The sequence below is a fragment of the Nuphar pumila genome, chromosome 9 (assembly GCF_984573655.1).
Source record: "Nuphar pumila chromosome 9, dmNupPumi1.hap1.1, whole genome shotgun sequence".
Taxonomy (NCBI): domain Eukaryota; kingdom Viridiplantae; phylum Streptophyta; class Magnoliopsida; order Nymphaeales; family Nymphaeaceae; genus Nuphar; species Nuphar pumila.
The window spans coordinates 6,322,923-6,335,281 of NC_143257.1; the positions used below are offsets into that span (position 1 = coordinate 6,322,923).

At 36.1% G+C, this 12,359-nt stretch overlaps 1 protein-coding gene across 2 annotated transcripts; it reads right to left on the reverse strand.

Annotated features, from left to right (window-relative positions):
* Nucleotides 1–502: 502 nt before the first annotated feature.
* LOC149828316 (UDP-glucuronic acid decarboxylase 5-like) lies at nucleotides 503–12,131 on the reverse strand. Of its 2 annotated transcripts, XM_090016822.1 has the most exons (13): nucleotides 11,822–12,131; nucleotides 11,127–11,224; nucleotides 9,981–10,067; nucleotides 8,239–8,326; nucleotides 6,858–6,949; nucleotides 5,810–5,874; nucleotides 4,406–4,494; nucleotides 3,539–3,616; nucleotides 3,340–3,433; nucleotides 3,039–3,105; nucleotides 2,442–2,505; nucleotides 1,516–1,556; nucleotides 503–886 (listed from the first exon to the last, which is right to left on the reverse strand). In XM_090016822.1, exons 2-13 carry the CDS (start codon nucleotides 11,220–11,222, stop codon nucleotides 704–706), a joined length of 1,044 nt encoding a protein of 347 aa, XP_089872948.1. In that variant the 5' UTR covers nucleotides 11,223–11,224; nucleotides 11,822–12,131; the 3' UTR covers nucleotides 503–703. The 2 variants fall into 2 exon arrangements, with proteins under 2 accessions (XP_089872948.1, XP_089872947.1); XM_090016821.1 differs by lacking the exon at nucleotides 11,822–12,131 and having other exon boundaries at nucleotides 11,127–11,227.
* Between the last annotated feature and the right edge of the window lie 228 nt (nucleotides 12,132–12,359).

Genomic DNA, 12,359 nt, shown 5'->3' on the forward strand with positions numbered 1-12,359 from the left:
CTGTTGCTTTATTTGGGGCACATAAGGCTGAGTGGTTGTATCCTCAACCCAGAGTTTTACCTAACAGGAAGGGAGGCAGACCCATTAAATGACCCAGTTTTCGGTGAGGGTTTTCCTTCATTAGAAAAAAGGTGGTACCACCCAGGTGGTATCTCATGTGGTAAGTGGGTCATGTACCAAGCTGAAGGCCCAGGTTCAAATCCCTCTGCCACGTGGGGCTTAAGAGATATCTGGTAGGGGTCTGCCTAACCCCAGCTTGCCTATCAAAAAAAAAAAGAAGGCGGTAAGTAAAATGGGGGCCCACTTGAAACAGCATCCCACTATGATGATTGGATGTGTGCTTCACTTTTGTGGGAGGGATAAGATTGTCAGCTCACCAATTTCCCATGAAAATTATATGAAACAAACGGCCCTTAATGCATCCTTCTCGCACCCAATTCTTAGTCGGGTAACTATAGATCAAGATATCAACCACTACACGCAACGAAGAAACCCTGGCCGCTTTAAAGAACACCAAAATATGCATTTATATGAGAAAATAAAGGAATAGCGAGTCTGTTTTTTCCAGCTACCAAAAATTTCCAAGACAAGAATTAAATTGATAAAATCCACAACATAAAAATATGACTTGCATCTCTCCAAGAATCAAAATCCAGTTCCAGCATGCCTGAAACACCAAAAACTATAGCAAGAACCATGGCAATCATTTCTTCGGAACCGCGAGCCGCAGCCTGAAATCATCTTCCATTAGCAGAAGACCATCACACAGTTTAACCTTCGGCCCCCAATCTAGCAAGGTTTTCGCCTTTGTGATATCGGGCTTTCTCTGACGAGGGTCGTCCGGTGTGTTCTCCACAATCTTTAGTGGTATGGATGGATCAATCAACTGGAAATGAAAGCAAAATTAGATAAATAAACCAAACAGAGGAATTACAAGATACACTTTTCTTGGTATCATGTTTTGGGTGGGATAGCATGCACTGGTATATTGAGATTTAAACATGAAAACACAGCTAGGACCATCCCACATTTTCTTGGCATTGCATTATGGATGAGATAGCATGCACTGGCATATTGGAATTGGAAGTTGAAATGAAATGCTGCTAGGACCATCCCACATTTTCTTTGCATTGGATTATGGATGGGGCAGCCATGCACTATGGTCCCTTATGTGCCCTTCAGATGATGCGAGTTGGCCTGCCTCCCATGCATCGAAAGGGTCACATCAGATGAACACTCCATAAGATCTGAGAATGCACCAATTTCTAGTTGAACAAATTAAGAAACATTTTCTAGGAGAAGATACCTTCAAACTGCAGTGATACCGTGATAAGATTAAACATTTTGCTTTTGGGATAGGCAAGCTAAGAAATACTACTAGTGGGAATCGAATCTAACCATCCAGATATTTCATTGGATAACATTACAGAACTATTTCTGTTTACTTAGAGATAGGAAACTAGCCTATTAAAAGGAGAAATTCATCAATTCAGTAAAAATAGCATGTGAACTGACCTCCTTCACTGTTTCAGCAAGCTCCAACATTGTGAATTCACCTGCAAGCAAAGTGAAAAAATGAAAGACATACTTGAGAATAATCTGCAACATGGTAATGACCATATGATACAACTCAGAGTTAGACTACTTGGAATAATGCACAGCATGACCACAGGGACCTGAGACAACATGCATTAGAGTAACTAGTAATGTGCTGGTGCTCGGCACCAAACTAAGAGAGAGAGAGAGAGAGAGAGAGAGAGAGAGAGAGAGAGAGAGAGAGAGTGCAGGTTGCTGAAGGGTTGAATATGCATTGGCCACACATCCATATCTAAAACTGAAATAGACCTTATTGCAGATGTCTAGATCCACAACGCAAGTGAGACATATAGATTAAAAGTTAAAAAATGGAAAATGGGCTAGTTTGTAACCGATTTCGACCCAAGTCCGACCATAAATATCCATATGCATGATTCCAACCCCAAACCTAATAGATCCAAATATATTGCTTATAGACCCGACCCAGATTCAAATACATGCTACTTGAAACCGATAAATCTGCATGAGGTTGTAGCGCAAGTCAAAAGCTTAAGAGGCTTAAGAAGTTGTTCTTTTTATCATAATTCGACTTGTACAATTAAAGTTGGTGCAAAAGGCATCCTTCTAGGGTTTCAAAAAGCAATTTTGAAGATATAAATGCAGGATCAATATAAAGTTACTGTGGGAGTCATCAGTCACACATCCTCTCTCTCTCTCTCTCTCTCTCTCTCTCTCTCTCTCTCTCTCTCTCTCTCTCCACCATGTTTCACGGTATATTTCTAATTTTTCATCCAACAAACTTTGAAGTTTGAATGACATGGTAAAGATGCTGAAGATGGAAACAACTTTATTCACTGATATTTCACTTCCATCCATGCAACAAACATCACATCCAATAAAGTAACCTGGATTCCCAAGGTTGATTGGTCCAGTGTGCTCTCCTTCCATGAGTCGTATAAGTCCATCAACCTTCATTCAAGAAAAGGCAGCTCTTAGTGCTCATCACACCAATCCTTCAAATTAGTGTCATAGTTAGAACTGAAATTGATGTAGATGGCACTAGCTTTTGGGCAAAATATCGAGATTGGCTGCGAACAAGAAATTATGATAAATCCATTTAATCAACTTTTTTCTTGACAATTTTGCCCTTTTGTCGCTTGAAAATTTGGGCACCTTGGTCAAAACCACTTGTCTAAGTTTCTCACCTGAAAAATCATTTATCTTCATTAAAAAAAGGCACCATGATAGTTCTAGCCCAAAAAAACAAGTGCCTTGATAAAAAAACTCAGGCGCCATGAAAGGACCAGTAGGCAAGCGGTTTCGACCAAGGCACGTAATTTTTCAGGCGACAAAAGGGCAAAACTGTCAAGAAAAAGTCAATTGGTTAGATGTGTCATAGTTTTTAGTTTGTGGTCAGTTCCGGTATTGTACCAAAAGTAGTGCCATCTATGTCATTGTCCATAGTTAGAAAGGACATGGAAAGAAAGATGAGAACTACATACCATGTCCGATACATAACAGAAACTCCGGGTTTGTGTTCCTGGAGCTTGAACTGTTAAAGGCTCACCCCTACATACAGATACCACAACAATAACATTTTTGTTAGTGAATAAGTCCAGTTAAACCTTTGCTTTAAGGTTGTAATAAAGGTTTCAAGATTTGTGTAGCACTTTCACTGTTGGCTTCCAAGTTGACATCAAATAACTCATGGAAACATGAGGAAGCTGACCACACTACTAAATAAACTTGCATTTGCCCTTCTTTTGCAATCAGACAAGCTTCTTAAAAGAAAGTTGAATTTACCTGAGTGCTTGAGCTATGAAATTGCTAACAACACGTCCATCATCAATGTTCATTCGGGGGCCATAAGTGTTGAAGATTCTTGCAATACGAATCTCTGAAAATGAGGACCATGTTCAATACTCATACATGACTAGGGTATAGACAGTAACTACATTTAGCATGTCCGTAGCATGACAGATTAAAAATCCATATGTTTTACCAATGCCATGTTGCCTATGATAATCAAACATCAAAGTCTCAGCAACACGTTTTCCCTCATCATAGCAACTTCTAACACCTGAAACACATAAAAAATCATTACATAAAAGCAGTTAAAATATGGCACTATGTGCAATTCAAACATATCATCTTTTAAGCAGCACTAAATGCATGCACCATGAAATCGGCTCAGGTCAAAGTTTAAGGTAAGTTTCAAAACATAATTTGCAGACATGCCACCAAATCAACCAAAAGTAGGCAGGTCAAGATGTAAGTCTCAATTACATGTTACTTCTTGAAGACTTGAATGGTTCAGCTAAACTAGGATCATCCTTCAGCTGATAACTCATAAAAATAACTGGAAAACATGGAAAGCTCTGAGATGGTAGTCCTACTCTTCTTGACTTAACCACACTGGATGAATCTAGCTAACCCATGTATTTAGGCCAATATAATTTACAAAAAACTACTAAAGTACATGCAATGCCAAGCTTTCCAAGTGATCCATATCATGAACTGACTGACGCTTATGCCAGGAGTTGAAATATTTGGACATTGACCACAGCAGACAAAAAAGATAGGAGCAAATATGCCAGAATACCAATTATAACATGTGATTCAGTTAGATAGTGCCAATAATTTTCACATCAGTGTTCAGGGCCATCAATTGTCCGCTTACAGGAAAAATCCATCCACCAGGATCACATATTTTCTCTACTTAGAGATGCAAAGAGATCAGATATAGTCAGATATCCAATTCAAATCTGTGCCCAGTTGCACATGTATTTGATTCAGATAATGCTTAGAAGTTCACAAAAGGAACATATAAAGTAATGCCAGTGATAGAGCACTTCAGATTTAGACTTACCAATTGGGTTGACATTACCCCAATACTCTTCCTTCTGAGGATGCTCAAGAGGGTCACCATATACTTCTGAAGTTGATGTAAGCAAAATCCTAGACAAAAAAATAAAAAATTCAGAGTGCTACACTATTTGATGAGGGAAACAACTTATGTTGTATGGTAATTAGCAAACAGTAGCATACTATGAGAGCTTGTCAAGGTTCTAACAAAGTGCCCTGGATATGCCTTGAAATTAAAGACTTACTGGAAGATATCTCAACAATTTCAACCAATATGTCAGTCAGCACATTCTCCAACAAGATAAGGAATCCTACAAGGTACTTTTTCAGTTTTTTAAGGCCTTCCCAATATCTAGAGGAAAGATTGCAAAATAAAAATTCATAACTGAACATCATTTGTAGCGAATTTTCTATGAGGAAGACAAACATCGTCAATGTTCTGAAATTTAAGGATCTTAAGGAATTATCTCTAGTACACACAGATCTCTCTCTCTCTCTATATATATATATATATATATTTATATATATATATATAGAGAGAGAGAGAGAGTTACTGGAAACGCCAAAGGAAGTGGGGAAGCGTGCTTCCCATTTTTGGGAAGTGCGCTTCCCAATCTAGGGGAAACACGCTTACCCCTTTTTTCATTTTTTTTGTATTTTTATTTTTATTTTTTTTCTCTTTTTTGCTTTCCCCTCACTTCCTAAGTCGCTTCCGGTTCACTTCCGAGACGATTCTTGATTCGCTTCTAAGTCGTCCCATGCTTTCCACTTCCTAAAATTTTGAAAGTGCGTTGCTTCCCGCTTCCGCTTCCCGTATCGCTTTCCGCTCCCGCTTCCTCGACCGACAACTCTGGATAGATATATAACATAGCAACCTATATCATTCAAAGTAATTTCTCGGCGAGGGTTTTTCTTGGAGATATTTTTACAAGGTGGAAAATCTCGGAAGCTTAAAAAATTGAAAAAATATAAATAATAGTAAGAAAGAATAGGTTTTCTATTATTTTTCTTACAAAAATATAAAGAAACAAGTTTTAAAGTTCTTAAAATACAAAAGAAACAAAAAATTAGAAAAACTGAACTTAAAATATATATATTTTTTTAATTTTGCAAAAATATGATAATATCGTGATGTTTTCATTTTAGTGATATTTTGAAAATATCACGATATTTTCTCAATATTATTGTCTACCTTAAAATATCAAAATTTCTTGCGATATTTTCAAAAGATAGCCAATATTGGTGACTATGATACATACATACATGCACACATACATTATATATATATATATATATATATATATATATATATGTGTGTGTGTGTGTGTGTGTGTGCATGGAGAGACAGATAGATAGACAGTCACGCCTGCACACACAAAGGGGGGAAGGGAAATAGAGAGTATCAAACCTTGCTCCAACCCGCTTGGCAAGTCCCAACATATTCAGTGTCCCAATCACATTTGTCTTTATGGTCTGTTAAAATGTCATAATATCTAATTAGATTTCAGATACATGAACATACCCTGATCTTATCCAACTCAAATCCACTACATATAGGGAGGCAGTTATAAAAATTTCTCTACAAAAAGCAACAAAATACTAAAATGGTTTGAATAACCAACCACCTTGCAATTCAAGACCAAGGAAGTCAGCTTGAATTGATATTTTATAAAGATGACCATGATTGCATGGTTGGTAGAGAATTGGATCATTATATCGACTCCAGATTCTAATATGTCAAGAAAGATCATATTCTAGGAGACACAAATGCACACACACAAAACAGCATAAATTCAATTCCTTCGTTGTTTGTGTTCAAGTAATGGTTGTTTAAAGAGAGAGCCAAGAGCCATTAGCATGCACGCACACGCACACATACACACACACAAAGTTGCATAAACTCATTTGTTGTTTGTATTCAAGTAATGATTGTTTAGTGAGATCCATTAGCATACACATACACACACGTGCCCAAGTGGATGATTCTAATATGTCAAGAAAGGTCATATTCTAGGAGACAAATGCACACACACAAAACAGCATAAATTCGATTCCTTCATTGTTTGTGTTCAAGTAATGGTTGTTTAAAGAGAGAGCCAAGAGCCATTAGCATGCACGCACACGCACATGCACACACACACAAAGTTGCATAAACTCATTTGTTGTTTGTATTCAAGTAATGATTGTTTAGTGAGATCCATTAGCATACACATACACACACGTGCCCAAGTGGATGATTGCACACATATACAGAATTGCACAAACTCATTTGTTGTTTGTATTCAAGTAATGGTTGTTTAGAGAGAACCATTAGGGTAGAGACATCCTTGAGATTAAACCTTATGACATTAGTCATCCAAAAGCAATGCATATATTAATAGGTGAAGTACATAGAAAACAAGAAAAGTCATAAAAAAGGAGGTACTAATGAGGCATTTAAATTATCAGACACTTGCCTTTACAGGGTTATATTTGTAAAAAATTGGAGAGGCTGGGCATGCAAGATGGTATATTTGATCAACTTCTATCAATAAAGGTTCTGTCACATCTGCAGCAAAAAAAATATACACATTAAGAATCAAATTGACATGCCATAAGCAAGATCTCAAGCAAATACAAAAAAGTAGTAATGATAAAAAAATGTTATCAGAACCATTAAAAAGGGCAAACATAATAAAGAAAGAAAGAAGACCTAAAAAGATTAATAATTGATCATTTGAAGAGAAGGGTACTGCTTGATTTTCATTTCTCTTTTCCTTTTTTTAACAGCATCAACAAAGGATTTGCTTTAGTTGCAAGAAATGGAAATAGATAAAGGCTTCAAATTTAAAACCAAAAGAATTGAAGTTCCGAAATGCACAAATAAAATGTTTGTGCTCTTCCATAGTCCAACTTGGCTTTATGTTTTCAGAATAATTACATATGCATGGAGATAATAAACAGCTCCTAGATAAACTACAGAAAACTCATTTCAGTGACATGGAATAAAGCATAATCTGATAATGTGAAACATGATTATCATTCCAAGTAAGACATAGATTAGGAGCATCAATGTCTTGTTTCCTTTAAGAAAACTCAAATCTCAATTGCGGCAACTACATAATTTTCTCTATCCAAAAGCTCTAAGTCCATTATAAGCTACAGCATCGAGTGTAAACACACATCCTATGCGAAGAGGCAACTTGCCCAAGATAATCAAATATTTGAAGCTGTTGGTTTATAAAGTTTTATGACATCCACTAATTCTGAAATCATATCCTGGCAATTTCCGTAAGATCATCACCTTAAGATCAATGTTGTCAGTATCGGTATTGGCCCTGTATCGTTTGGCCCACGATTCAGGTGAATCAGCCAATACCTATACTCAAGTGAATCGTTCTGAATCGGCCAAAAAACAATTTAAAAATATTACGTGTCAATCAGAATGTGACATGTGTTAAAGCCATTAAAATAATATTTCAAAAATAATTAAGTATTTTTTACATTTATTAAAAAATAGCCAATTCAGGGGTGAAGCGTATCGTTTTCTGCCGACACGATACGTATCGGCCGATACACACCGATATTTAAGATTTTATTTTACCTTCTCTATTAACATGTTTCTTAGTTTTTCAACATTTCTTTATACTTTGACTAGTTAAAATTTTCTCATTTTACTTGATAAACCAGGACAACAAAAATACTACAAAAAGATTCCAGAGCAAAGGATGCTTGCAACATAAAGTGTAAAAAGAAAAGAAAAGAAAATTAAATATAATCTTAAATAAAATGGGATAACATAATACAAGTAGATTAGAAAAATCAGCTCTTAAGTAGTAAAGAAAAGCAGAAAAATACCATGTCGAATAAGCTCAAAGTTTGGATGACCAATCCATTTTCGGAGGTTGTCCTTTGAACCGGTGAAAAAATTATCAGCAACAATTACCTATTTACCATAAGAAGCCTGTCAAGGATCCATCTGATACAACAAAGTCAAACATAAATCCTATAATCTAAAGCAAAAATGACAGTATTTTTTCTATAGATTAATACAAAAATGCCTGGAAAAAAAAAATAGACTTCATCAGGTAGTTGCAGGAACAACCAAGAAAAAATAGAAACTAGTAATAATAAACATGTTCCAAATGCAGCCACCTCAAAATTTAAAAGAGAAACATTTTTGCTGCCTAAAATCATGTGAAAATGCGAAAGACAAAACAGACGAACATTTTAATAGAATTTTACTGAACTAGAACCACAGAAATCCTCATAAAATTTCAGGCAAACAAGAAATTTAGCATTCTTGTAAACGACAACACTGTGTTATTCAAAAATAACTTACAACTCTCTGTGACCCTTTCCTCCTCATAAATGAAAACCAAGGAATGTTATAAGATCCCATGAAAGGTCATTATGCGAAACATTCCTCGAAGATGGATCAAAACTTGGTAGAAAAGGCACTAAAAAACACGCTAAAACCTGGTAACTGGGAAGTCATTCTCCATTTTTTCAACTTTAGTTTAAAACCAACACTCTTTGGATATCATTAAAAGCCATAAAATAATCTTTAGAAGAGCTACATCTCCATTTTCTGGACTCAGGTGCAGGATCACTCAAGAACTTCAAGAAGGCCAACTTCCAACATGCTAGGTCCTATCATGAACATACATCCTTCACACTTTCTGCAGGTGGTACAGAAGTAGCTATCACCAATCCATAAATGTGGATTTGAACAGAATTCTTTGTGCTAGCTATGTCATTAGTGACTCCACACACACAGTATGGTCCCACTTTATTTTTGTTTATCATTCTAATAAACAAAAATCATCTTTCACTCTAATGTCTTTATCAAAGTGACAAATATTTGGCTTTTTATTTAAAAATGCAAAAAGAGAACAATATTGTGCCAGTAATTTAAAATGATAAATATCAGCAGAAAATAATTGTTTAGTTTTCGTTACTCCTTTCTAGCTATTTTTTCTATTCTTTTAATTTTTTTAGCCGATGTTTTGCTGATAAAGGCAGGAAAAATAGACAATTTCAATTTCTCATGAGAAAAAAGTTGCAGTTCTTTTCTTGTTTTAAACTTCGTCTCTATAGTCCTTGAACACTAAAATGGTAATATCCCTGGACTAATCCTCTTATTTTCACTATTGCTCCCAAACAAACACCAAGTGCTTAAATGAGAAACTTGATTGGGTGTGTTAACTCCACGTTTCTTTTGAACATGGTTATTCCTTTGCATTAAGTTTATAAATGATTATCACCAAATATGACCTTTAGGATATTTGGCAAGCTAAGACTCAAGCTTAATCAATTCCTTATTTTCATGATATTATGTAATAATTGGGTGCAATACAACATGCTGATGCATGTTTGCTGACAACATGGTAAAGAAGTTCACTGATATATGTTGTCATAAATAACAAAATAAATGTAGAATGTTCATGGCAACCAAAATCACTGAAAAGGTTAGTAGGTGTCATTCCTTCCATTAACTAAAAACTAACAGTAACTATGAGTGTTTCCTGAAAGAATTATCAGTGTACAGCATAAAAAAGAGCAAACCACACTATACATAAAAGAGAACATTGTGTTACCTCATTTTTATCATTTTCCATCAATTTATCTACCAGGTGGGAACCAATAAATCCAGCTCCACCAGTCACCAAGATTCGCAATTTGGGCTGTCATTACAAATGACATGAGATTATGAAAAATAAAGTTGAGAAAACAAAAGCTTTCAGAAAAGGTAGCCACATGGTCCCACTATATAACAAGAAATTGTTGCAACAACTCAGTCCAGACCAGAGATTCTGGCACTAAAGCAAAGAGAAATTTCCTCAAAGTGATTACTGTATATCATAAATCTGAGCCATAGCACACCACACAAGTGCAAGAACATGCCAAATGAATGATCAAACAAAAGTACTTGAGCTAAACATAAATGTGATAACAGGGAATGAGCAAATTCATTTTTCCAACTTTTTGCAAGTTGCAACTGAAAAACATAAGCAAATATCATCCACTCTTTACAGGTATAGTGAATTATAAGTCTTTGGGATAAACTTTAATACGTGAACAAAGCCAATCTTAGGTGTTGAATTGTTGACAACTTCATTTGTTTAAACAGTTATTGTATTTAACGATTTGACATGAACCATAGTAAAAAAAAAAAAAAGAATTTCAATACCCTTCCCTACTGCAACAGGCAAATAATGCATTAAAGGGTTTCAGTTTGAATGTAAGCTTGGAACAAAGTCAATGCAGAACAGACCATGCTCTTTATGGACGAACTAAAAAAAATCAAATAGAACTCAATGAGGCCTTTATTCAACATTATCCCCTTTAGAAAACAGTTATAATCAAACTATCCCATCTTTATTCAAGAAAAAATAATTACAAAATTAAGCAAGTATCAGTGCCTATTCTAGAAGACTAAAGATATTATAGGTGCCACTGACAAATCTCAACATTCAACAACCGTTTTAGTAGAAAGAAATTACTACAAGGAATCAGTATCAGAATGATTTCCGTGCAAACAAGTACCGTGCTCCCATAACAAAAAATTGAAAAAAATAAATCAATCAAAATTCAGCAACTTCTCTGACAATGCAGAACTAAATTCCGGCATACCATGCATCACTAAGCAGTTACAAATCCAAAATCAAGCTGTAAAAAGGACTAAAAACGTAACAAACCATACGATACGATAACAAATCGAAAAGATTGTGAATTGACCATACCTGACAAAATTTGGAACTGCGCAAAGGTGATGGCATCGGAGGTGGCTTTGAAGCCGTTTGTTGTGACGCATGGTTCTCGCTACCATTGGCAGCCATTTCTGAAAATCGGTCGAAAAGAAATATATCCAATTTCAACGAACAGAATTAAGGGGAAAAAGAAAAACCAATGCACTCGGAAAAAGAAGAACAATCAGATTCAAAACACCAACCAAACGGGCATCAATAAAAAATCAGTAAAACCCCTGAAAATCGACCCAAAACACGTTTTTCAAGCAATCAAATCTGATCCAACTACCGGAACTTCAAAAACCCAATACAGATCTACCACCCAAGAACCAAAATAAACAATAAATAAATAAATAAAATCTCACACCAAAACCAAGAATAGGAGCAACGATCTCTCTAGAGAAAACCACTAAGAATTCAAACTCGATCAAACTAGAATCGCTCCAAAGAAAAGCTCAAGTTCACAAATGAAGATCAACGAGCCCAAGAAAACCCAAAATCAAAATTCACCGCAATCGCAAAATCAACACCACCAAATGCCAAACGGACAGCGGGAACCCGATCAAATTATCATACATAACAACACAGATCACAGAACCAACACATACCCAATACAGATCTCGAAGAATTACGCAATCCTAGAACTCTAAAGAAACCCTAAATACGAATGGAGAGCATAAGAAGCCTACCAACTAAGCAGAAAACCAATCTTCGGACTGAAGCGAGTACAGTCGGTAACGGCACTCGGAAGCAACAAACTACCACGATTTACCAAACGCTTTTATACGATTGCTTCACCAGGAATCCATCAGAATTCAAACCCAAAATCTCCGAAAAACCCTAAACTTGAGAAGCATGGTGAAAGAAAGGTCTGCGTTTGACAGGTAAAATTTTTTTTCACCGCCGTTAGGAGGGAGGGAATATGGGATTATGCTGTTTGTTTCAGCGGAAAATGAGGGAAAGAGGCCCACTTTCGTACGAAAATGAACCTCTTCCCACATCATGTGGTTGGGGGCCACGTGCTTTTCATACAATTGGGACGGAGGGCTTGAACTTTGAAGAATTCCCAATGATGCGCATATGCTCTACTGACGCAAGGAGATCTGATCAGGTGATCTGTCAAATCATTTTCACCTTCCATTGCTTCACCAACGGGGTTTTGCTTGTCTAGCAGGAGCAGTTAGTGCACGTCACCCTTGGGACGTTGCAAGTTCGAACCCCAAATGG

Coding starts and splice junctions, on each gene's coding strand:
- LOC149828316 (XM_090016822.1), bottom strand. CDS start 11,222: ATGGCTGCCAATGGTAGCGAGAACCATGCGTCACAACAAACGGCTTCA. Junction 6,950..8,238: donor CTTTGAGCTTATTCGACATG/GTATTTTTCTGC, acceptor TTTTTGCTGCAG/ATGTGACAGAACCTTTATTG. Junction 2,506..3,038: donor TCTGTTATGTATCGGACATG/GTATGTAGTTCT, acceptor TCTTGAATGAAG/GTTGATGGACTTATACGACT.